This window comes from Microcaecilia unicolor, chromosome 13, assembly GCF_901765095.1.
Source record: "Microcaecilia unicolor chromosome 13, aMicUni1.1, whole genome shotgun sequence".
Taxonomy (NCBI): Eukaryota; Metazoa; Chordata; class Amphibia; order Gymnophiona; family Siphonopidae; genus Microcaecilia; species Microcaecilia unicolor.
The window spans coordinates 81805213-81829794 of record NC_044043.1 but is presented as its reverse complement, the minus strand read 5'-3'; the positions used below and the strand labels follow the sequence as shown (position 1 = coordinate 81829794).

Sequence of the window (24582 nt, the reverse complement as noted above, 5' to 3'; positions counted from 1 at the left end):
CTGCTTCATGTCTTATTTATTGTGGTTCTATTAGTTTTGATTAGTCATATAAATTCTGTATCATAAGCAAAAGAGTACATTTGAGTTGTGAGGTATGAAGTACAGAGTATGTTAGAATGGTAAGTAACATTGAGTCTCCATGCTCTACAAAGCTGTGACTAAGGATAAAGGTTTGATAAGGACTGTGGCATTCACAGTGGCCGTCAAATTTCTCTTTTCTGTTCTAGATTCTCTTGTGGTAGATCAAGCTTTTTCATTTCCTTTGTTTATTAGGGTCTGTGAGTCCAGAAAGAACACTTTTTGTGCTTTTTGAGAGAGAGCTAGCAAAACATACACACTTTTTTAGAAAGATCATAGTTGCTTTAACATTTCCTTTATCACTATTGGACATTTATTTTCCTACTTTCAAAAATGTGGTGGCTACAAATGTCCTGAACAGGAGAGATGGTAAAAAAAAAAAAAAATTAGATTGTAATAAAAAAAAACTGCTCATCTTCCCAGTATTTGTGATTGGAAGAGTTTCATGGAATTTGTATGAAGCCAACGATATAAATATGCAGAGATAATAAGCTTTTTAAACAATATCAATAAGATATAACAGTGAAAGAAAGAAATATTCTGCAAGTCATGAAACAGCTAGTTTTAAAATGGATTTCAAAGTCTTTCGTGTTATATAAAATATTTAAATGAGATGAAGAATCAAAGGATATTATGCAGAATTTGTTTAAGATGATTTTCAGTTGGAGCAGTACCAACAGTAATTCCACTTTTGTGAGGTCTTGAAGTCTTTTTATAAAACTTTATTAGACTGACAATTGATTTGTTTTCTACTTTGGTATGAGAACTCTACTTTAACACCTTCTCTTACATGAGCACGCAGTTGTGGAATGCACTACCTACAGCCCTGAAAACTAATGACGAAATAACTAACTTTCGCAAATCTCTGAAGACATATCTCTTCAACAAGGCCTACAAAGATAACCCATAGCCTTACAAAACTACCTCACCAACCTAGCCAGTATTATAGTCCACCTTCTATACTATCCTGCATAACATCCTCCTTCTTTCTGCCCTTACTTAAACCTTGTACATTACCAATTGTATCTGATAAAATAGTATCGGATGACCTAGAATGACTATGTCATAACAAAACTCTGTAAGCCACATTGAGCCTGCAAATAGGTGGGAAAATGTGGGATACAAATGCAATAAATCAAACATATAAATGGCAAGAGGCGTACTCACTCGCAAATGCACAGTAGAGACCCTCTCTGTCCAGCCCCCACGTCAATACGTGATGATGGGGGCGTGACAGAGAGGGAACCTGCGCACCTGCGAGTGAGGGAACTGCCGTCGCGACCGCTCCCCCCCCCAGGGTTGCCGCTACCGCTCCCCCCACCCGGCCCGGGTGGCGGAAGGGACTCTGGGGGGGGGGGGGGGGGCGACCTATCCGGGGGGGGGGGCTTTCAACCCCCCCCCCTTCCTTTACTAGCCCGTTTTTACGGGCTCAACGGCTAGTAAATAAATAAATGATCCGCTGAGACTTTCCCGGAGTTTTAATGTTTCATGCCCTCTCTGTCAAAGAACATCTCCATTATTAAACTAGTTCATGTAATGTTTTAATTAAATATTCGAACAAGTGATTTTAGTGCAAAATATTCCTGTGTGTTTTGAGTTCATATTGTGTGCACTGGGATATTTCAACCTTACTTACACAAAAAGTCTGAAACATTCTTTTTGCAGAAAGATACTTCTGTTTTTTTTTGAAGTTGGGACTTTCATAAATGTTTTCTTAGGTTTTTGCAGCTGGCATCATTGTTGTGGCTGTCTGGGTCTAGGCACGCCTTCTTACATCATGTCAATGCCAGACATAAGATGGTGTGCCTAGATGCAGCACATAATTTATCATATTCTATAAATTATGCCTATAACTAGGAGCCATGTCCATGGCCCTCCCAAGTTCTACCCACTTGTATGCCCCCCTTTTAGTTAGGCACTATGGCATTTAGGAGCTGTCAGATAGAATAGTGCCTGGTGCACATAGGTGACTGCCTATCAATTAATTTTGTCTTTGATGTGCATAAGTGCTTGTAGAATTGCCCTGCCAATGAACTTATACCATTTTCCTCTCACAACCAAAACACTCTCATAGGAATGCTTTCTTTTCAAAGCAGTTGAAGTACCTGCACTATGGAATGCATATGTATTTTTAATAATATTTGAGGAAGGAATATTTCAGTGAGGATGTCTTACCCAAGAAGTGCCTGTTTACCTAGGTAAATGTCCTTGAAAATTACAGGAGGTAATTTATAAAGGATTTCTCAGATATAAACTCTGTTTTTTGCATGTGCAAGGCCTCTAATAAAACCACTAGATGGTATATGTGTGTGAAAATATGCACAGTAACAAAAAAGATGATCTGCTTGTAGGCTGGAGAGTACTTTGGGTGGAGCATGGACAAAGCCATGAAGGATATGCATAGATTATAAAATACATACCACTATGTACATTTATATCATCTCCCAAGCAGGGTCTATTTCAGCCATGATTCTAACAGGTTTTGTGAAGCCATTTTATAAGGACGCATGGGCATGTATTTACTACTACTACTATTTGAGTTGGCGGTGGTGGAGAAGGGTGCTGAAAGGAGGGATTATGTATTTGGACTTCCAACCTAGTTTACCTGTTACAAAATAACTCTCCAAAGCTGCAAAGCATATAGGCGCATACGGAGGTGTATTTTCAAAGCACTTAGACTTACAAATTTACATAGGGGTCCTTTTATGAAGCTGCGGCAAAAGGGGGCCTGCGCTGGCATTGGTGCGTGTTTTCGATGCATGCAGAGGCCCCCTTTTACTGCAATGAGTAAAAGGCAGGTCTTTCATTTTTTCAAAAAATGGCCACCTGGCTAGTGAAACACTTGCCGCGCGGCCATTTCGTGTTGGGAGCACTTACTGCCACCCATTGCGCTGTGTGGGACGCAGCCTGATACTGAATTATTTGTTAACCACAGCAAAATGCACAGGCTGAAATATTTTGTCTAACAGGAAGAAAAGACTTCGGAAGTTCATGCTAGTATATTTATACTGCCAAAATTCAAAATTGTGACCAACTAACTTTCCAGCCATTTCATGCAAAAATCTCTTTCCTTCCAGAGGAAACCACCCACCTCAAACCCCAACAAATCAGGTTTGAGAACCCACTGTATAAAGAAAAACTGCAGATCTAACAGCATATCCTGAAGAAAGCCACAGCAAGGTGGCTGACATGTTGGTTGGTTCCACTTACTCAGATGTGGCAAGACCCGGACAGCTGCAGCAATGATGCCAGCTGTGGAAACCTAAGAAAATATTTGATAGTTCCAACTTCCAAGAAAACATACAATAGATCAGATGAAATGTTTCTCACCCCACATATGTGGGATTTCTGTTTTAAGAAGATTTGAAAAGAACCAGTTGTTTTATTTGGTTATTATCAGTATCAAAATTATCTCTATAATGGTAAGAAGTGCATGCCAAAGAGTAAAGTTTAAGTTGGACCCAAAATACATGGAGGGGCATAATCGAACAGAAACGCCTATCTCCATGGGCGTTTATCTCCGAGAACGGGTCCGTGAAGGGGCGGACCCAAGCGTATTTTCGAAAAAATTAGACGTCCATGTTTTATTCGCCAAGTTATGAGCTGGGCGTTTTTGCTTTTCAGCGATAATGGACAATGAAATCGCCCAGCTCAAAAACGAATAAATCCAAGGCATTTGTTCGTGGGAGGGGCCAGGAGTCGTAGTGCACTGGTCCCCCTAACATGCCAGGACACCAACCAGGCACCCTAGGGGGCACTTTTACAAAAACAGAACAAAAGGTAAAAGAGCTCTCAGGTGCATAGCACCCTTCCCTTGTGTGTAGAGCCCCCCCAAATCCCCCTCAAAACCCACTGCCCACAAGTCTACACCATTACTATAGCCCTAAGGAGTGAAGGGGGGCACCTACATGTGGGTACAGTGGGTTCGGGGGGGGGGGGGGGGGGGGGTTGGACGACTAAGCATTAAGCAGCACAATTGTAACAGGTAGGGGGGGGATGGGCCTGGGTCCACCTGCCTGAAGTCCACTGCACCCCCTAACAACTGCTCCAGGGACCTACATACTGCTGCCAGGGAGGTGGGTATGACATTTGAGGGTCAAAATAAAAAGTTGTGAAACATCATTTTTTGAGGTGGGAGGGGGTTTATGACCACTGGGGGAGTCAGGGGAGGTCATCCCCGATTCCCTCCAGTGGTCATCTGGTCATTTAGGGCACTTTTTGGGGCCTTATTCGTGAAAAAACAGGGTCCAGGAAAAGTGCCCTAAATTCTAGCTAAAAACGCATACTTTTGTCCCATTATCTGTGAAATGCGCCCATCTCTGTTCGGCAGATAACCACGCCCCAGTTCCGCCTTCGCCACACCTCTGACACGCCCCCATAAACTTTGTCCGCATCCGCGACGGAGTGCAGTTGAAAACGCCCAAAAATCGGCTTTCGATTAGTACATAAGTACATAAGTAGTGCCATACTGGGAAAGACCAAAGGTCCATCTAGCCCAGCATCCTGTCACCGACAGTGGCCAATCCAGGTCAAGGGCACCTGGCACGCTCCCCAAACGTAAAAACATTCCAGACAAGTTATACCTAAAAATGCGGAATTTTTCCAAGTCCATTTAATAGCGGTCTATGGACTTGTCCTTTAGGAATCTATCTAACCCCTTTTTAAACTCCGTCAAGCTAACCGCCCGTACCACGTTCTCCGGCAACGAATTCCAGAGTCTAATTACACGTTGGGTGAAGAAAAATTTTCTCCGATTCGTTTTAAATTTACTACACTGTAGCTTCAACTCATGCCCTCTAGTCCTAGTATTTTTGGATAGCGTGAACAGTCGCTTCACATCCACCCGATCCATTCCACTCATTATTTTATACACTTCTATCATATCTCCCCTCAGCCGTCTCTTCTCCAAGCTGAAAAGCCCTAGCCTTCTCAGCCTCTCTTCATAGGAAAGTCGTCCCATCCCCACTATCATTTTCGTCGCCCTTCGCTGTACCTTTTCCAATTCTACTATATCTTTTTTTGAGATACCGCTTTATTCGTTTTTGTGAGATAAACGTCCATCTCCCGATTTAGGTCGGAACTTGGGCGTTTTTCTCGTTCGATTATAAGCTGGATAGTAACCTATTACAGAAAAGACCTATCTTATAAATTCAATTTAGATTCTTCCATTTTAGTTAGATAAGAATACAATACCAGTTTGACACTCTACAAATTCCCCATATCTTTTACCTTAGCCTTCAACATTTTTCCTACTACTACACTCCTTATCAGTCCCAGAATTTGATAAAATACAGGCCTTCACTACCTCCACTGATAAGCCACTACAGGCCATTGTTGTCGTTATCTTTGATACTTTCCAAACCAAAAATTAATCAACACTCGGGTCCCCTTCCATGTATTAGCACTAAGCTTCTAAATCCATATATAGCTGCCAAAAAAAACAAGTTTTCTCCAAAACATCTAGCCTCCTCCTGCCTATTGACAAATTAGTTTCAACAATGGTCACTCTGTGTAACTTATGCTAACCTTCTTACTACTACTACTAATAGCATTTATATAGCGCTACCAGATGCACGCAGCGCTGAATGGGGCCCTATTTACTAAAATAGGGCTAGCGCTCCTATAGCATGGCTTAGTAAACAGGGCCCTTGATGTGGTCTTACAACTGCTATGGGCTTGTAACAGTGGCATAGCTACGTGGGGCCTGAGGGGGCCTGGGCCCCCGTAGATTTCAGTGGGGACCCCCCTCCCGGCGAACCCGCCCCACGCCGCCGCCTACCTTCCCTTTTGCTGGCGGGGGACCCCACTCCCCGCCAGCTGACGTCCTCTCCCGTAGAACGCAGCGGCACTGGCAGAGAAAAGTCTTCTTCCTTGCATGCTGACGTCCTGCACATAGAACAGTTCTGTTCTCTGAGTCTGACGTCCTGCACGTACATCGTGCAGGACGTCAGCATGCAAGGAAGAAGACTTCTCTGCCAGCGCCAGTGCCGCTGCGTTCTACGGGAGAGGACGTCGGCTGGCGGGGACTGGGGTCCCCCGCCAACAAAACGGAAGGTAGGCGGTGGCGGGGGAGGGTTCGCGGCGGGAGGGGAGTCGGCAGAGACGGGGGGGGGGGGCGACAATGGCGGCGGGAGGGGGCGGCGGCAGGGGGGGCTAAAATGTGCCCCCTCCCCTCGAGCTATGGACCTCCCTCCCACGCAAGTCTGGCTACGCCCCTGGGTTGTAGCCTACAACTTTGCCTTTTATCTTAGTTTGTTGTAGGAAATGAGATACAGCCTTACTGTGCTTGTTAGGGTCATAATTAGGTACCTGTTATTTTTATGATTTTTCTTTATATAGTTAAATTTGTTTCAATTGTTTTGATCTTTTTTACATTTTAGAATAAAATTGTATCATGGAACACCCAGAGCGCTTTTACATCCCATTCTTCAGGACCTTATAGAATGTAAGTTGCACTAAATGCCTTAGGATCTGAGATGGGGAGATGGCAGCAAAATGGGAAAATGAGAATTTTTTTCAGTAAATGTAAATTGTACTTGGCATTTGAAAAATATGCATAGTACTCAAACCTATATGAAACTGGTCATTTTTACTATTTTACCAATATTTTTGTTCTTTCCAGCTCCAACAGAATATAACAGGTGTTTTTCATAGACAGCAGGATTGATAAAGCACACAAGTACCTCCTCTCCCATTCCCCCTCTACTCATCCCATCCTTCTCTTCTCCATGTCCCCTTTTTATCCCTCCTTACCCCATTTCTCCCAAATTTATACTATCCTATCCGTCTACCTTTTCTTATTCTAAGCATACATTATCAAGATCAACTTATCATACACTGTCAAGCTCAACTTATAATGTTTTGAAATTTCTATTATATGACTTTGTATTTCAAATTACTATGTAAGCCGCATTGAGCCTGCATTGTGTGGGAAAGCGCGGGGTACAAATGTAAGAAATAATAAATAATAATAATGTCATTCAACATTGCCAGTGTAAATTGCTGAGCGTGTGTAGTCCCACCCTTGTCACCTCATTTCCCAAGCTCAACACAGCTAAACATCTCTTGAAGAAGTGGGAGGGATTGTGTGCCTTATCCAGTGGCATAGCTACAGGGGGCCACAGAGGCCTGGGCCCCCAAAATTGGCTCTGGGGCCCCTGGTTTGGCTGGCAGGGGTCCCCAACACCCGCAGCTGAAGCTTTTGTCCAGCGCTGGTCTCCGGCTTTCTGCCACTTTTCCTGCCCTGCTCTTCCCCTCACATCGCATTCATTTTATTGAAACTGAGCATGCACGACGCTTCAGAGCGATTTAACTGAGCAGAAGAGGCTCGTGCTGGTCAGCCCAAATGCTAATAGTTAGCAACACGTAACTGGAGAGTGCTGCTGATTATTAGCTCTGGCCCTGAATGTCTGGGCCTAATTCAACCCGTAGCGGTCACTATTTTTAAAAAATGCTGACCTGTATGCTGTATATTGACCCATAAGATTAAGATTTTAAAATAAATCCTTGCTCTTGTAGTCAAGTTACATGATCAGCTCATTGCACATGGTACTATCATGTAGCTGCTATATTTTGGACTAATTGTAATCATTGCATTAACAGGGTTATTCTGGAAAAATATTGAAGTTTAAGCACTGGGATGCTGCGCAGTAAGCCTGAATTTTATATTGTCAATTACGCATGTAATTGCCAATATAGAATACTAGCGTAAGTGGGCATTTATGTGTGAACATTTAGGCACGGCCAATTAGGCCATGTCAACGGCTGGTGTGAATGTCCATGACTATTGCAGTTGTGTTTGTAACTGTCAGTATTCTAGAATCTTAGTGCATAAGTGCTGGGCACGCCCTTGACCTACCCATGTCCACAGCCTGCTTTTAGTTATGTGCTATACATTTTGTGCATTGTTTCTAGAATAGCGACTAAATACAGTTAAGCACAGAACTGCAAATTAGTGCCAATTAGTTCCAATTATCAGTGATTATTGATTTTTAGTGCCAATTAGTGGCTAATTTGTATGTAACTAGCACTAACGAATAGACTTGAATCGCTTGTTTACTCATTCCAAAAATACTAGGACTAGGGGGCATGCAATGAAGGTACAAAGTAGTAAATTTAAAACAAATCAGAGAAAATATTTTGTCACTCAACGTGTAATTAAACTCTGGAATTCATTGCCAGAGAATGTGATAAAGGCAGTTAGCTTAGCAGAGGTTAAAAAAGGTTTGGACGGCTTCCTAAAGGAAAAGTTCATAGACCATTGTTAAATGGACTTGGGAAAATCCACTATTTCTGGGATAAGCAGTATAAAATGTTTTGTACTTTTTGGGGATCTTGCCAGGTATTTGTGACCTGGATTGGCCACTGTTGGAAACAGGATGCTGGGCTTGATGGACCTTTGGTCTTTCCCAGTATGGCAATACTTATGCACTTAATTAGATGCATATAGTTAGTGCCTGGTATGCTTTGGACCCTATCATAATTCTAAAGTATCATATCAGCTTATATCATCTAGAGAACTTCAGTGCCATAGACAGCATAGAAAAGAGCTTTTTGTCCAATAAATCTTATGTAAGTGTGTTGACTCTGGAGGCATCAGCCCGAGATCTGCATTGACACAGGATATATTGACACTGAAAGGACATCAATAACCTTCAAGATTGAGCATTGAATAGAGGTCATTGGAGCCATTCACTAATGAAGTCTTGTCCGAAGTTGTTGAGGGATTCTCAGTCTGTGGTACGGGCATCAAAGAACACTGATGCAGTATATCAAGTGAAGGCTAGGAAACATCAACATTGGTCCTTTTTGGAGTACAGTGGAGATACTTTATTTGATATGGAAGAGTGTACATAAAGTTGGTGCTCAATTAAGTTCTGTTTTACAAGATTGTGTTCTTGAATATAATTTGATATCCAGTTAACAGTGGCTACTGGTTTTCCATTTAATGAAGACTGCCTGGTTGACTTGTATGCTTTCCGTAGCAGGCCCTATGGCCTGGAGTTCATTGCCTATTGAAATCGGAAATGAATTTAATTTGGTTAGTGTGAAAAAATTAAAAACTTTGTTTTTTGATGCCTTTGGATGTGAGTTTTAGTGGACACAGACTAGAGGTTTTTTTTGGTAATAATTAGTATTTATTGTCAGGATTATCTGGTCTTATATGTTGTTTGTATTTTGTGCTGTGCATGTTCTGTAACTGTCCTAGTAGCACTACAATAGATGTGGTATAAATATTGGCTCCTGCTATCAGTCTAAAGGAAATATCCCCAGATGGAGGGCTGGTCTTTCTTCTCAGATCCATTGGAGGTGTGCTCAAATTCAGACTTCCCCCAAAGAATATTTCGTGGACAGAAAATCTGAGTGCTCCTGCGGATCCCCTTAAGATCCTAACTCAAGTATATAATGCATTGAACTTAGGAATTCCTTCATGCCGATCATGCTTTTTGATTCCATGCTAGTCCACCCCGTACTTTATGCTCTTCTCAACAACATCAATTAACTAGGCCACCCGTCAAAATGGTAATTTATAATCAAACACTGCAAATTGATCAAAGCAAGCATTAGGGGGTAATTTCATAACGGGGTGCATATGTGAAATCCCAAAAGGGTTTTTTTGAGTAGCCCCGAATGGGGGGATGAGAATACCTTAGAGCCCATCTCTAAAGGTCTTTAAAAAAATTATTTTGGATTATTATGGGATATTGGATATGCAATATATATAATGCATTGAACTTAGGAATTCCTTCATGCCGATCATGCTTTTTGATTCCATACTAGTCCACCCCGTAGACTGTGTGACCAATATGTTTTAGTATTTTTTTCTTAGAAAGTCAACATAGACGTTGATATGCCTTTATAGAATAGGATCATAAAATAACCCATTGTAGCACACCAATTCTCTTGCAAATATTTACAGGTTCTTTTTACGAAACTGTAAATGTGCATACAGTGTGTACACTCTGTGCACACACATTTTATGAACTATTCATGTACATACTGTCTGCATCCCCTGTATACCTATGCACAGATTGCATTAAGTGCACTCTTGCAATGCATCTACTTTTTACATGTGTATGACCCATGTAATTTTATAAAAATCAGTTTTCACATGAGGAACATGTTTTACTTGCTGAGAATGGCCCGTATGGAATTACATGTTCAAGTATGCATGCCAGCAAGATGATACATAGGTATTCCAGAGGCGTAGTTTGGGAGAGCCGAGGCAGAGTTGTGTTGTATGTGTGTTTTTTATAAAGTATACAAGTACAAGCACAGAGTACTTGCATCGCTTCTGGAGGAGGTAAAATTTTGTGGCCTTACAGGGAACAGTTCTGGATGCTTATTTTATAAAGGTACGTAGACAGCTATGCTGACTTTGAAAAAGCAGCTTATGTTATAATTGATACAGTAGAAGTAGCAATTTTTACAAAAGGTTTATTGATTTCCCAAACCATGAGAGAAACCCATTAAAATATTTTGTTTTTGCTTTCTCTTGGAGTGAACAAATGCCTGACGTTAATAGAGAATAGTCAAGTTTATTACACTTTCCGTCCACACCCTCCTCTGGAGACAGTAAAGCACCTGCTCCCTGAGAACCTGCTGACATCTGGATTAGAGAGAATTCCTGGCATGGTTCCTGCACAAGGAGAAACATGTAAGGAATTTTCTATTTACTTATATGTATGTAGTTAATTTGCGTTTCCAGAGATTATAGTATTTGACTCATAGTAAACATTTTAAATGTTATTCTCTGTTAGAAGTTAGACACGGTTTTATTTTGCTTTTGATTTGAATTGGGTCCTTGTCTACTATAGAAAGTACCGCTGTACTTTGAATTATTTTTATGCCCCTATTTTTAATGGCAGCCAACCAGCAGTGAGATTCAGTGGCATTAACTGACAGTGGAAGACTTCTGAAGTGAGTGCTTTAAAAATACATTCAGAATAATATTTTGGAAATTTAATAGCCTGGCAGTTTCCTCCTCCTTAGGCTCCCAAATGCATTGGGAACAGCCTTGCCTGGACCTGTGGTGCTATGAACCTTCATTTACAGCCACTTGAGCTTTTCTTCTGTTTTTTTTAAATTATTTTCACAGCTTCTGTCATAGGGAAATTCTGTACAATTTTTTTTTTAAACTCTGCATGTTTTGTTTAATTTATTTTGGGTAGCATTCTCCTATCATAAGGCCAAGTTCCATTGTTTTCAGTAATATTACTCTCCAAGCTCCATCCCAAGATGGCAGAGGAGAGGGCCTGATATGAAGCCACTTTCCTCCTGCTCATGCTGTGATTAGCATGGGGAAGAGGTGAGATTCTTTTGAGCTGCAAAGTCTTTCTGCTTGGTTCCTGTATAGAAGTTTATGCCAGAAGTGCAAACGTCTGCACAGATAAAGAATTATGTACAAATTCTGCATTGCACAGTTGCTAATAATTGCCTAAGGCAGTGGTTCCCAAACCTGGTCCTGGAGGCGCCCCAGCCAGTCAGGGTTTCAGGATACCCACAATGAAGATTCATGAGAGAGATCTGCATGCAGTGGAGGCAATGCATGCAAATCTCTTTTATGAATCTTCATTGTGGATATCCTGAAAACCTTACTGGCTGGGGTGCCTCCAGGACCAGGTTTGGGAACCATTGACCTAATGAATAACCATTACAGTTAAAGGTATGGTTGCCTTTCTTATGCTGCACAGGTGTGTGTTCTTGAGGTGATAACCTGTTTACCACTGCTGAGCAGCAGCTGGGGTTCCCTGCTTGGGTGCTGTAGATGATGTGTATGAAAATGTTCCAACTAGGAAATAAATTAGAAAATAATATTGTCACTGTAGATATTTTATGCTTATTATTAATAATAATTTTGGTTCCTGCATTCTTTTAACTGATCAATGAAACCCTTGCACCCCCATTCCTAAACCACTTGTCTACTTGCAACCACTGCCAGCTACATATATCGCTGTTAGCCACAAACTGTTAACTGCTAACTTGTCACTAAAATTACAGTAGTGCATAGTTAGTACAGTTATTGGTAGCATAACTGCCTTCACTCTGTCTAAAAGTTTCAGCAAATTTTCTCAGATTTCAAGATATTTCTCTGCACCCTGTATGATCTCTTCCTTAACCTCTTGGGGGTGTGGCCACCACAGGTTAAGAACCCCTGCTTTAAGCTGATGAGAAGTGCTGACTTGGATTTGATTAGACTTATCCTCTGATGTTCCTAACTAGTGCCATCTTACCACAGAAAATTACTTTAGTAAAATAGAATGTGTAGGCCTGACAGTGTTTTGCTGGGCTTGTGATTTGGTTATTTGCTTTCAAGTGAATTTACAAGCGATCAGCTGTACCAAACAGAAGTACAAACAAATGTATACAAAGTGAGGACTGCTTTTTCATATTTTTTTAATGTGGCATATAATATATCCTCAAGAGGAGTGAAGCTCAAATAACTTCAATACCACAGTAGAACAAAACTTCACTATTCAAGTGTCCAGTATTTTCTCAGATCATAACAATGCAAGCAATCATTCAGTGCGCACTTATCTTACTTTAAATGTATATATTGTTTTATTTTCTTTTTCTTATTCTTTTTTCTTATTTGTCTTTACTAACGGGAGAAAAAGCCTCAGAATAGCAGAGATGTCTAATGTTGACCCATCTTCAAGTTCTTTTTCACCACTTCGATCGTATCGATCAAGCACCATTGCTTATCAATCATAGGCTTAAAAAGCCCCATTTTTCAGATAATCTTGTGTATGCAATTCTTTTTGTCTAAAATAAAAAAAAAAAAAAACAGCTTACTTAGCTTCTTTCAGTCGTCATTCTCCCTGACACTGACCACTGTTTCGTTGTACTTATAAACACTGCCCTAGGGGTGTGACTTGCTCTCTGACTCAAAAATTTCCCGTTAGTAAAGAAAAATAATAAAAAATAATAAACTAAATATAAAACAAAATATACATATACTATGTTTGTGCAGGTTTCTCTTTAATGTTGTATGTAGTCAGCTTCGTTCTTTCACTATGTGTATTGAGCAGGTTGAAATACATGGTCACACTGTATGACTTCCAAACGATTGTACAGAGCCTAATACTGACAATTTTACTGTACTGTAACTTGCTATTTCTGGGTATACCAGCATCCCGAATGCAAGCTCTACAGGTCATCCAAAACGCAGCTGCATGATTGATCACTGGAATACCAAAATCCGAACACATAATGCCAACACTAAAGAAACTGCACTGGCTTCCTGTACAGTACAGAGTGCAATTCAAGACTCTTGTACTGATGTATCAATGCATATTTGGGACAGCCCCTGCCTACTTCTGAAACATTATGGCATCATATAAACCAAAATGAGCGCTAAGGTCCAAGACATCGTATCAACTATGTCTACCTGCCACGAAATCATATAACTACATAGAGACAAAACATTGAGCTGTCTTCATTGCCACCCCATCCTTGTGGAACGCCGTACCGGGATACCTGAGAGCATGTGAAGACACTCAGCAATTCAAGCAGTTACTAAAAACTCATCTGTTCATGAAAGCCTTTCCAACCTCATGAGGGCCTATATAGTTAACTCCATTCCTAGTTTTGTGTTTCTTTTCAACCACACCTGACACCCATTCTGCTGATCATGTTTCCTCACCACATAATTACAACTGCATCCCATTGAAGACTATATATGTGACTACATGTCTATATAAGTGAAGACTATGTATATGACACAGGCTACTAGGTGTCTTCTTCATATAATTGTAACTGCCACCCATCTAAAACCATGTATATGACGATTGTTGAAGACTATCAGGTGAATTTTCGAAAGAGAAGGACGCCCATCTTCCCACACAAATCGGGAGATGGGCGTCCTTCTCTCAGAGTCGCCGAAAATAATGGAAAGCTGATCTTGGTGTCCTCAACTGCTTTCCGTCGTGGGGACGACCAAAATTCACGGGGGTTGTCGGCACCGTACCGAAGGCGGGACTGGGGTGTGATTTAGAGATGGGCGTCCTCGGCCGATAATGGAAAAAAGAAGGGGTCCTTGACGAACATTTGGCCAACTTTACTTGGTCCCTTTTTTTTTCACCACCGAGCCTCGAAAAGGTTCCCGAACTAACCAGAAGACCTCTCCTTACTCCCCCAGTGGTCACCAACCCCCTCCCACCCAAAAAAAAAAATTAAAAACATTTTTTTCTAGCCTCAAATGTCATACCCAGCTCCATCACAGCAGTATGCAGGTCCCCGGAGCAGTTTTTAGTGGGTGCAGTGCACTTCAGGCAGGCGGACCCAGGCCCATCCCCCCCCCTATCTGTTACACTTGTGGTGGTAAATGTTGAGTCCTCCAAACCCCCCCAAAACCCACTGTACCAACATGTAGGTGCCTCCCTTCACCCCTTAGGGCTATGGTAGTGGTGTACAGTTGTGGGGAGTGGGTTTTGGGGGGGGGTTGGGGGGGGGCTCAGCATCGAAGGTAAGGGAGCTATGCAGCTGGGAACAATTTGTGAAGTCCACTGCAGTGCCCCCTAGGGTGCCCGGTTGGTGTCCCGGCATGTGAGGATGACCAGTGCACTACAAATGCTGGCTCCTCCCATGACCAACTGGGGACGACCATCTTAAAAACGACCTAAGGACGGCCATCTCTAAGGTTGACCTAAATTTCATGATTTGGGTGTCCCCGACCGTATTATCGAAACAAAAGGTGAACACCCATCTTATTTCGATAATACGGGTTGCCCCGCCCCTTTACGGGGCCGTCCTGCGAGGACGCCCTCATGACAACTTGGGCGCCCCGTTCGATTATGCCCCTCTATGTGTGCCATCTATATAAAATTATGTATGTGAATATTTGTTACCCACCTTGGATAAAAGCGGGATATAAATGTATTCAATAAAAATAGTCTTCTAGGATACAACCACAATACAAATCGGGGTCCATCCTTGGACTGGTGGTATAGTGCATTCACCAGTTTCTATAAGTGCCTAACAATTCAGTTGGTTACCTTGAAAAGCTCTTTGAGCAGGGACTGTCTTTCTTCTATGTTTGTGCAGCGCTGCGTATGCCTTGTAGCGCTATAGAAATGCTAAATAGTAGTAGTAGTAGTAGTAAATCAAAAGAAATTTATGTTGCTGCTACTGTTTATATTGATGATAGGGGAATAAGCATATAGGGGTCAATATTCAGAGTGATTTAAAGAGCTGGTTAAATCATGTGGGGCTATCCGCTGATATTTAGTAGTACTTAAGCAATTAGTGCTGCTGAATATCTCCACTAATCGCTAAAGTGAAAGTCTGCCTTTTTGTGGATGGTGGAAGGGCAGAGACTGCTTGTCACGAAATGCCTAGCCACCTGCCTGGGGTTACCCCACAGCCACTTAGAGGATCTAAACCCAGCATAGCCCAGGCCCACCTGCACCTGTTGCTTGTGCTCTACACTACCACCCTCCTCCCACTGACTGGGTCCCAACCGCTTCTGGGCGAGTCTCCCACTCACAAAATATCCCCAGTGATTTCTAGGTTACTGGAGGCCACACAGTTCCCAGAAAGCACTCACAAACCCAACACACAAACCACCAGGATTCGTTATCAGTCCAGACAAGCAGAGGCAATCAACTAAAAGGAATGTGTATTGTCTGAAAAATTGAACAGTGAAACAGAAAAAGTGCAACTGAAATATGGATCAATTATAACACTAACTAACCATTTGTTTACTATCTACATAGTACCTGGGAAGATCAGGACATATAACTGTTCACAGATCCTCAGCAAAGAGATCCTACTCTCTTTTCTTCTTGGCTAAGACTGGAGCAAAAGCCAGTAATTCCTGGGTAACTTCAAACTCTGGGCCAATAAGAGCCCAGAACAACATTTGAAAATAGCTGGTTACATCACTGCAGGCACTTACCCTTTCTCTGTGTTAACTAAAGAAGGAAAAGTCAGTGAGTTGCTGAAAGTAGCATTTAGCCGCATAAAAGAGAACCAGCCACATAACTCGGATATTCAATTTCAGTGCCCTGACATGACCTGTAATTGAATATCCAGGAATAAAGCAGTTTGCGTCTTTAAAACAAAAATACCCACTGCCGCCGCCTGTATATCTGCTCTATAGAGTCTGAGCAGACGCAAAGTGCTTACGTCCAAAAAAATGTTGCTGCAGTTAAATCTCCTTCTAGAAATAAAGAATATCTGTGTTTGCCACATAAATATTTCCTCTGCTGATAAATTGTATAAAAGTTCCACTGTCTTAGGTCTCTTCTAAGTGTTTGAAACTGTTTTTTGTGTCAGGCATGTTTTTGAATCTTTCATTTCACTTTGTGCTTTGTTTTTTAAATTAAAGGTCAGTCTTGTCATGCTCTGGCATGCAATGTTGTTTTTATGATTTGGAAATGGAAAGAAAAGTCTGAGCAATTAGTTGTGAGAACTGGTAGATTCTCTTTTAAGTTGTGTTAGAGCTTGTTTGGAACATTTTGTGCAATAAAAACAGTCAAAAAACAGAGCTTCAAGCTGTCCTTCTGATTAGAAAAGTTATTAAGTGAAAAGATGAGTTTTTGGTTGCCTATGGGTGACTGCCTTATAACTTCGAGCTCTTAAAGGCTCAAGATACTGGATAAAAAGAATCTTGTTGGGTAGTGAAATAGAATTGGAATGTCTACTTTTCTGTCATTTTATTTTCTTCCTTTGGGAAAAACAACAATTTGAGTTTGTTTTTGGCTCAGTGAAATGTTGTGATTGATGGCTATATCAGTAACCATCATGAGCATTTCAAGTTCATTATTTTACAAAGCAGAAAGAAAACAACTGTCATTTGAAGCACAATTAGAGTAATTTATGGCAGATGTGCAAAATGTTATCTAAGTGAGAGAGGTTACCTATATAAAGAATGTGGTTAGAGCCTTACAGTCTAATATAATAATACTTAAAAAAAAAACTATCACAATCTGTAAAGTACAAAAATAAATGCCACAAAATGAAGAGAGTGGTTATATTTGTGCCAACAGCTCCAAACCCCCATGATGCATTGCAGATGTTACCGCACTCAGAGTTGAAGAATGTTTTGGTGCAGTAATATGTGCAGAACTCTTGGAAATTAGTGTCTCTGATCAGCTACTTAAAATGAAAACGGTCTGCAAAGATGAGTGTTGGCAGCCAAACTTTGTTGCTGTGAAATGTGACTCTCGCCATAGTTTTCTGATTCATCTACAGATGTTGTGAAAGCTAGACATGGATCAGAATACCCATATGCCGGTGTGGAGTTAAGCTGATAACATTTAGGCTTTTTGTGTGTCTCATCAAAGGGAATTTTTATCACACCCTTAAAGAACTAATCCTGATTTTAACAATGATCAAAACAGATCAAAGAAAGCAGTAGAAGATAGGAAGTGCCAAAAATATAAAGAACCATTTTTGATGCAACCCAGGTACACAAAACAGAAAATAAAACATCATACAATAAAACAAAATCTAGAATTTGCTCTCTAGAGCTCAGAGAGCGCCTAGGTTTCCTGGTTATACATTGGAAGGACTGTGCAAGCGTAGTTTCCTCGGTCTGTCTTTTTTATCTTCTGACTCGATTGTGTTCACTGCTATCCAGTGGCATAGCCAGGAATTTTCATCAGGGGGATGCATTACCAAAGCCTTGAAAACGAAGTATGACCACCTAAACTTCCGGAAATCACTAAAAACCACCTGATACAAAATAGGAGACTACAAAAAACGTGCAGAGAAAAACTGAAACCAGAGATACTAGACGCTGCATATCATACAACACCACAGAAATAGAAAGAAATGCATACCATTTACAGTGCAAAATAAAGTCGACAGACGTAAATTCTCAACTCTGACATAATTCAGTCACTAAACTGTTCATTATTTGTTCACTAAAATTGTCAGCTGCCAACAACACTAAAAAGAACTGTGGTGTGCCCCCTACTGAAAAAGAGCTCACTGGAACAGGACAAGCTCGAAAACTACCAACCAGTCTCCAACATTCCTTTCCTGGCAAAACTTATAGAAAAGATAGTCTGCAGTCAACTTAACAACTGGCTAATTGAAAGTAATTGGCTAGACCCATGTCAATCTGGCCTCAGACCTGGATACGGAACAGAGACAGTTCTTGTGTATCTTCTTGATGATCTGCACAGAAACCGTAACGGGGAATCTGCCTCGATACTAGTGTTGTTCGTGCTCGATTTGTCGGCAGCCTTCAACACAGTGGATCATAATATCCTGCTTACAAGATTGGTAGAAATAGGAATCAGTGGCACAATATTTACTTGCTTCAAATTCTATCAGATAGACAGTAATTAGTTCTGTTCAGCAATAGCACATCATTTCCTTGGGCACTGAAGTATGAGGTACCACAGGGATCCATACTCCCATTTTATTTAATATCTACCTCAAATCTCTAACTGAGCTGCTTAGGTCAATGGACACAAAATTCTACATCTATGCTGATGATGTGCAACTACTCATACCCATTGAACCAGATCTACCGACAGTTCTGAGTAAACTGACTGCCTAACTGCAACTCAGAAATGGGCAAACAACAACAAACTTTGCCTGACCCAAATAAAACAGAGATTCTTTAGGTACCAAACACAAATGGACAAATACCCAATACCTTATGGGAAGTAGGAATGCCCCCTAAAATCACAGGTCAGGAATATTGCTAGACTCATCACTCACTCTGTTTCCACAAATTCAAATAACCTTCAAAACTTGTCTCTTATCACCTATGGCAGCTATGAAATCTCTCTCCATATATTGAAATGATGAGTCTGACCACAGTGGTCCATGCCATGATAATATTACGACTAGACTACTGTAATGCCCTGTACACTGGCCAAACCAAAATGATTGTATCAGCTCAAACTATTTCAGAATGCTGCTGCACAACTGATAGAAGGTTGCAAGCTGCGTGACCACATCACACCCTTCCTGCAAAAGCTACTCTGGCTACCAGTACTGTACAGAGCCAAATTTAAAACTATGTTTGATTTTCAAGGTCCTCAGACAACATGGACCAGAGTACTTAAAGAATAAGTTAGCCCTTTACACAGCTTTAAGACCTCTAAGATCTTCTCAAGGATCATCACTATCTGTACCCTCATCAAAAGAAATTGTAAGATGTTATACCTACCAGTGAGCCTTCTCAGGAGTAGTCCCCATGCTCTGGAATTTATTCCCAGAGGGGCTACGTATAACTCAAGACTACCTCTACTTCAGGAAGCAGGTGAAAGCCTGGCTCTTTTCCCAAGTCTTGAATATATAGGGTGACTGACTATACACCCATTCTGCATTTCAAAGCATCTTATCTCACTGGTTAGATTCATAAACATTTCTCAACTTGGAGGTGATCTCTGTTCAGTTGGATCTGTCTATGCTTGATTGTTACCCTGGGTGTCCTTTATGTGAAATATGAGCCCCTTCAGGCAAAATATGCTGTTCACTCAGGGCCTCTTTCACTAAGCTGAGGCAAAAGGGGGCCTCCACTGTCGTTGGCGCATGTTTTTGATGAGCGCCAAGGCCCCCTTTTTCTTTTCATCAGTCAATGACCATGCGGCAAGTGAAGCACTTCCCCCATGGCTATTTTGGAGGGGGACACCACCCATTGAGGTTGCAGTAAGGGATCCCGCATTAAACCGGCGGTAACTGGGCAGCCCGTGGCACTGCCCGATTAACGCTGGGTACACACCGGCACTACAAAAATAAAAATATATGATGTGCGGTGAGGGTGGGAACTACCGCCGGGCTGCTGCGGTAGCCCAGCAGTACTTTCTTTTTAGCGAGCAGTAAGCCTGTGTTGGGCTTACCGCCACTTTGTAAAAGAGCTCTCAATCTTTTTTTTTTTTTTTTTGTATATTTTTTTCAACTTTGACTGTTCCTGTGAATAGAATGGATTTTTCTTGTTTAGATTCTGAGGCCCATCAACAAGTTTAGGTTTGTTTTGGAGTGTGGTCACTATAAAAGAGCAAATCCAATTTATTAACAGTGTTTCAATCATAGTCAACAGGTTTTATTACTCTAGTATGTTTGGTGCAACACTAATGTAAGACTGTTAGACAAGAGTGGAGGAGTGGCCTAGTGGTTAGAGCACCAGTCTTGCAATCCAGAGGTGGCCGGTTCAAATCCCGCTGCTGCTCCTTGTGATCTTGGGCAAGTCACTTAACTCTCCATTGGCCTCAGGACCGACTTAGATTGTGAGCCCTCCTGGGACAGAGAAATATCCAGAGTACCTGAATGTAACTCACCTTGAGCTACTACTGAAAAAGGTGTGAGCAAAATCTAAATAAATAAAGATACTACTGAGGATAAAATTTCTGGGGCTGATATTCAGTCGGTGATAACCAGTTAGGAGAAGCTTGTAATTCCTGGATTCTTAAATGGCATATAACTGGATAATGCCACTGAAAATCTAAGAGGACCACTGAAGCAGAGCTGGGCAGACCCAAAAGTTATCCAAACACCCAACGATATTAACTCGGATAGGTATTGGTTCTGAATATTTCACCCAGTTAACTCTCAGTGGCCAAGCGAGACCTAGATATTCATGCTGGCGCCTGGATTAGGCCTGGCATTGAATATCCAAATCAAATTTTGCCCATGGTTAATAGCACCATAAATATCACTGATTGAATATTAGGCATGCGATTTTTAGCATTTTGGTACTTGATTTCATTGCTTAGGAGTGTCTGGTTATCACATTTTCATTTTCTAAGATGAACTGTTGCTTATCAGTCAAGATTAACAGGTCATGGTGGTAGACCTTATTGTTGAGCTGCATAAAGCTTTGCTTTGAACAGATCACTGTGACATTGTCCATTTTTCTGAAATAGCATTTGTCTGTACTGGGAAATGGGGAATTTGTACTATGTTCCCCCACTCACTGCATGGTTGTGGATATTCCTCTATTTTTAGAACATCTTTCTCAAGTTTTGAACAGCATAATTGTTATGGGCAGCTTTAATTTGCTTCTTAATGAAGAACTATTATCAAGTCTGGTGGCAGACTTATTGTATGTAATGACTTCATTGACTTTGTGCAGATAATTGAGTCTGCTACACATGTCCATAGAGCAATGTCTTCAAATGATGTAGATTTTCACATAGGACTGACCCTACTGATGAATATAAACCTCAGGGTGAAAGCTCCACTCTGTTCACCAGAGAAATGCCCTCTACTAATAAAGAATTTTTGAACATTCACTGCCAGGTTGGAATTCGGTTTGTCATCCTCTACTCCTGTGTTGCATTCCTTGGATTCCCCTAGAGGCTGTATTCCCGTTTCTGTTTTTTTTGGCATTTAGTTTTGCACATACCATTATAGTAAGGACAGTAGCTGAAGCATCTCAGAAAGGACTTTTTTTTGGAAAGGTACAAGTGAAGCTCTTGAGAACACCAGTGTGAAACAGTAACGCCCTGTTGAGCTGATCAAGAGACCTACAAGCCAGTTAAGTCTATAGCTTTCAGGCCGATTTGATACAATTAAAATAATTATAAAAATTGCTTAAGTAATAAAAATCAATATTAACAACAAGAGGAGGAGGTTTTTCAGACCTGTGACGAGAGCGCAACAAGTAACTCTCAAATAGGCAGTCGTATTTCAAGATACATTCTCTTGATAAAAGTAGCTGAGCATCTGAGATCTTTTCCTCCTTCCTCAGTAATATATAGAGGCATATTTTCAAAGCACTTTGGGAGGCTAAGTTCCATAGGTTTCTATGGAACTTTGGGAGGCTAAGTGCTTTGAAAATGAGCCCCATAGACTCCTAATATATGCACTTTCAGATTATTGTAACATGTTTTAAATATTTTTTAAATTTTTTGATGTTTTAATTTTGTGTTGTCTGTATGATTGATTCTTGTTTTCTTTCCTGTATTTGAATGGAGTTCCTTTTCTGTTGTTTTGTGATTGTAAATTGCCTAGATTTGGTAGTGCCGCAGATGGGCAATTCATTAAATTTCAAAATAAACATATTTTGTTCATTGTTTTTGACGATGTTTAAAACTTTGAAGTAGTCTAACCCTTCTACTTTATCTGTCAGCTTTGGTACAGCGAGAGCATTCTGATCATGCATTTCATTCCAATCCAAAGGATCCATTGGTTGTTTCTTCATTTTATTTTGCTTGTTGCTTCTCTACTCGTGTGTGTATTTTTTTGTGTGTTTGGTGTACAAGGCTAAGCTCAAACAGGATGTACTTCACTTTAATAAAAAGCTGAAAGCATACAAATTCAGCATGGCCTTCTATGAAACAATTTAGTAATGCACTGATGACTTACATATTTTATGTGCTGAGTTTGGAGTATGTTTCATGTCACAAATGTATTTTATAATTGTTAATGTTTTTGTAACCTGCTCAGAACCAGAGAGATGAATGGACTGCAAATGAATAAATTTAATGAAATACCTATTTTGAAAATTAATTTTTAAAAAACCCATGAACTATTACCATAATAGAACTAGCCATTACCTGACTTCACAGAGTTTCATTTTCTGAATTAGTTTTAATACATTAAAGTGTAATGCCATTAGTTAATGACAGTTTGTTCCTTTTATAGGCCCAAGGATTGCATTTGTTGCTTCCTTATAGACTAGCCGTTAATATTATAGCTCTGTTCTATCTGTTTTTTAAATAAAACATAATTTAAAGAGACATATGGAGGAATAAATAACCAAAATTATACTGAAAGAGAAGTGTAATATTTTTTTCAACAGATTTGCATTTGAAAAGACACAAAAGCAAGCACAGATCAGTCGTAAAAATAAGAATAATGAAGCAGTAATCCAAATAGTGCAATCAGATGTTTACTTAGTGATAGTTAGAATTGCTCACGTTCCCTCTCCTCGTCGTTTTACTTTCCTCCCTTATATGCACAAGCATTCATACATTGTGCCTGGTAGAAAGTATATATACAAAGCTATGAATTATTTTCCAGATGATGCTTTACGGAAACCACAACTGCAGAAAGTGGTCACATGCCACTTGGATAAGCTGTCCCTCCAGCTGTACCCATCACTAGAGAAATTTGAAGGAGAACTTTTGGAACTACTCAACCATGACCGCTTACTGAAGGTAATACCTATCATAAAACCATCTTGGTGGCTAATAATTATGGTCACTAGTACTCGATGGCTAAAGGAGATGTTGCAGTGAATCAGGACAAGTGAAGACTTATCCAATCAAGCAATTATTGTTTCTTGTTCTTAATTACTTTTGTAATATTTATGTAATTGTTCTTTTACACAAAATACCCTACATTTCCAGTGTCAATCAGTGATCTAAACCTCTGCTTTAATGAGAATAGATTACAATTGAATCCTAAGAAGAATGAAGATGAGGCCATCTTTTTCTCTATAGGGATAGGGTTTTCTTTCCCCATTGTACCCAAGCTATGTGGATTATGGATTAATGTTAAGGACAGCACCAAAATGCTAAGGGAGATCTTTGATAACACTCTGACCAGGTTAATGTTCTAGGGAGGAGCACCTTCTATATTCTTTGGACTCTTCGTTCTGTGTGGGACATTTTTGATCCCAAGGCTCTGCATACCTTGGCTTATGAACTTGTCTTCTGCCAATTAGACTATTGCAGTGCTCTTTATCAGGGCCTAAAGATATCCCACATCAAGACTCCAGTTTTCCCAGAACAATTAAAAACTATTAAGTAGGCCAAATGTCTGATCACATGACCCTGCTTCTGAAATAGCATCTCTTGACACCCCTTTCACATATATTTCCATTCAAGATTGCAACTCTGGTTCATAGAATATTTTATACAGGTCTTTCACATTTTCTGTGTAGCCTCATCATTATCTATGTTCTGTCATGTTCATTGTGATCTACCCCAAATCTTCTGGTAGTCCCATTCTTCACTAAGATTTGCTATGATAATATTCATTGTACGTGGCTTGTATTTGGAAAGATCTACCCATACACCTCGGATCAGAATTTTAAATGTAAATTTGCTTCAAGGACACCTTACTTTTGGCTGGCTTTTGGACTTCATTTTCCCCGTTAGTTGACTTTCATTAGCTTTTTCTCTAAGTCTTGGGAGTACAGTGATGTTTTGCTGGCTGCACGGGAACTATGACCTAATTTCTTCTTCTGCCTTAATGTTTCTGATCTCTCTCCTATAACTGAGATGTAAACTAGTTTTATATATTTAATATTTTATTGTAAACTACATAGACATTTGATAGGAGGTCTGTCAAGTTTGATAAAATATGTTTTAAATTTTATTCTTTAGACAGCAGAATGTGAAAAATGTTGTAAGGGTTTGAAGACGTTTTTTTGCAGCACTGTATATTGCTTGAAAATTCCTGTGGCCTTCAAAATGAGAATGTGGGAGTAATATTTGTTAATCTAGGTTCTGTAACACAGACATTTTCATTTTACTGTACTGGTGTGACTTGAAATATTAAGAGGAAAGAAATGAGTTACAGACCTAATACTGGTAATGACACCTTACTGAGGGGCCCTTTTACAAAGCGGCAGTAAGGCCAACATGGGCT

At 40.5% G+C, this 24582-nt stretch overlaps 1 protein-coding gene across 7 annotated transcripts in view; it reads left to right on the top strand.

The window, feature by feature from the left end:
- NPHP4 (nephrocystin 4) overlaps positions 1 to 24582 on the top strand; it is a 205788-nt gene that overhangs the window by 34681 nt on the left and 146525 nt on the right. For 6 of the 7 annotated variants that reach the window (XM_030222550.1, XM_030222549.1, XM_030222546.1 and 3 more), the window contains 3 exons: positions 6459 to 6523; positions 10580 to 10735; positions 23008 to 23144. In XM_030222550.1, coding sequence (XP_030078410.1) covers positions 6459 to 6523; positions 10580 to 10735; positions 23008 to 23144 — 358 coding nt within the window. Of the gene's footprint in view, positions 1 to 6458; positions 6524 to 7680; positions 7728 to 10579; positions 10736 to 23007; positions 23145 to 24582 lie in introns of those variants that run through there. The other variant, XM_030222552.1, reaches the window with a different exon arrangement.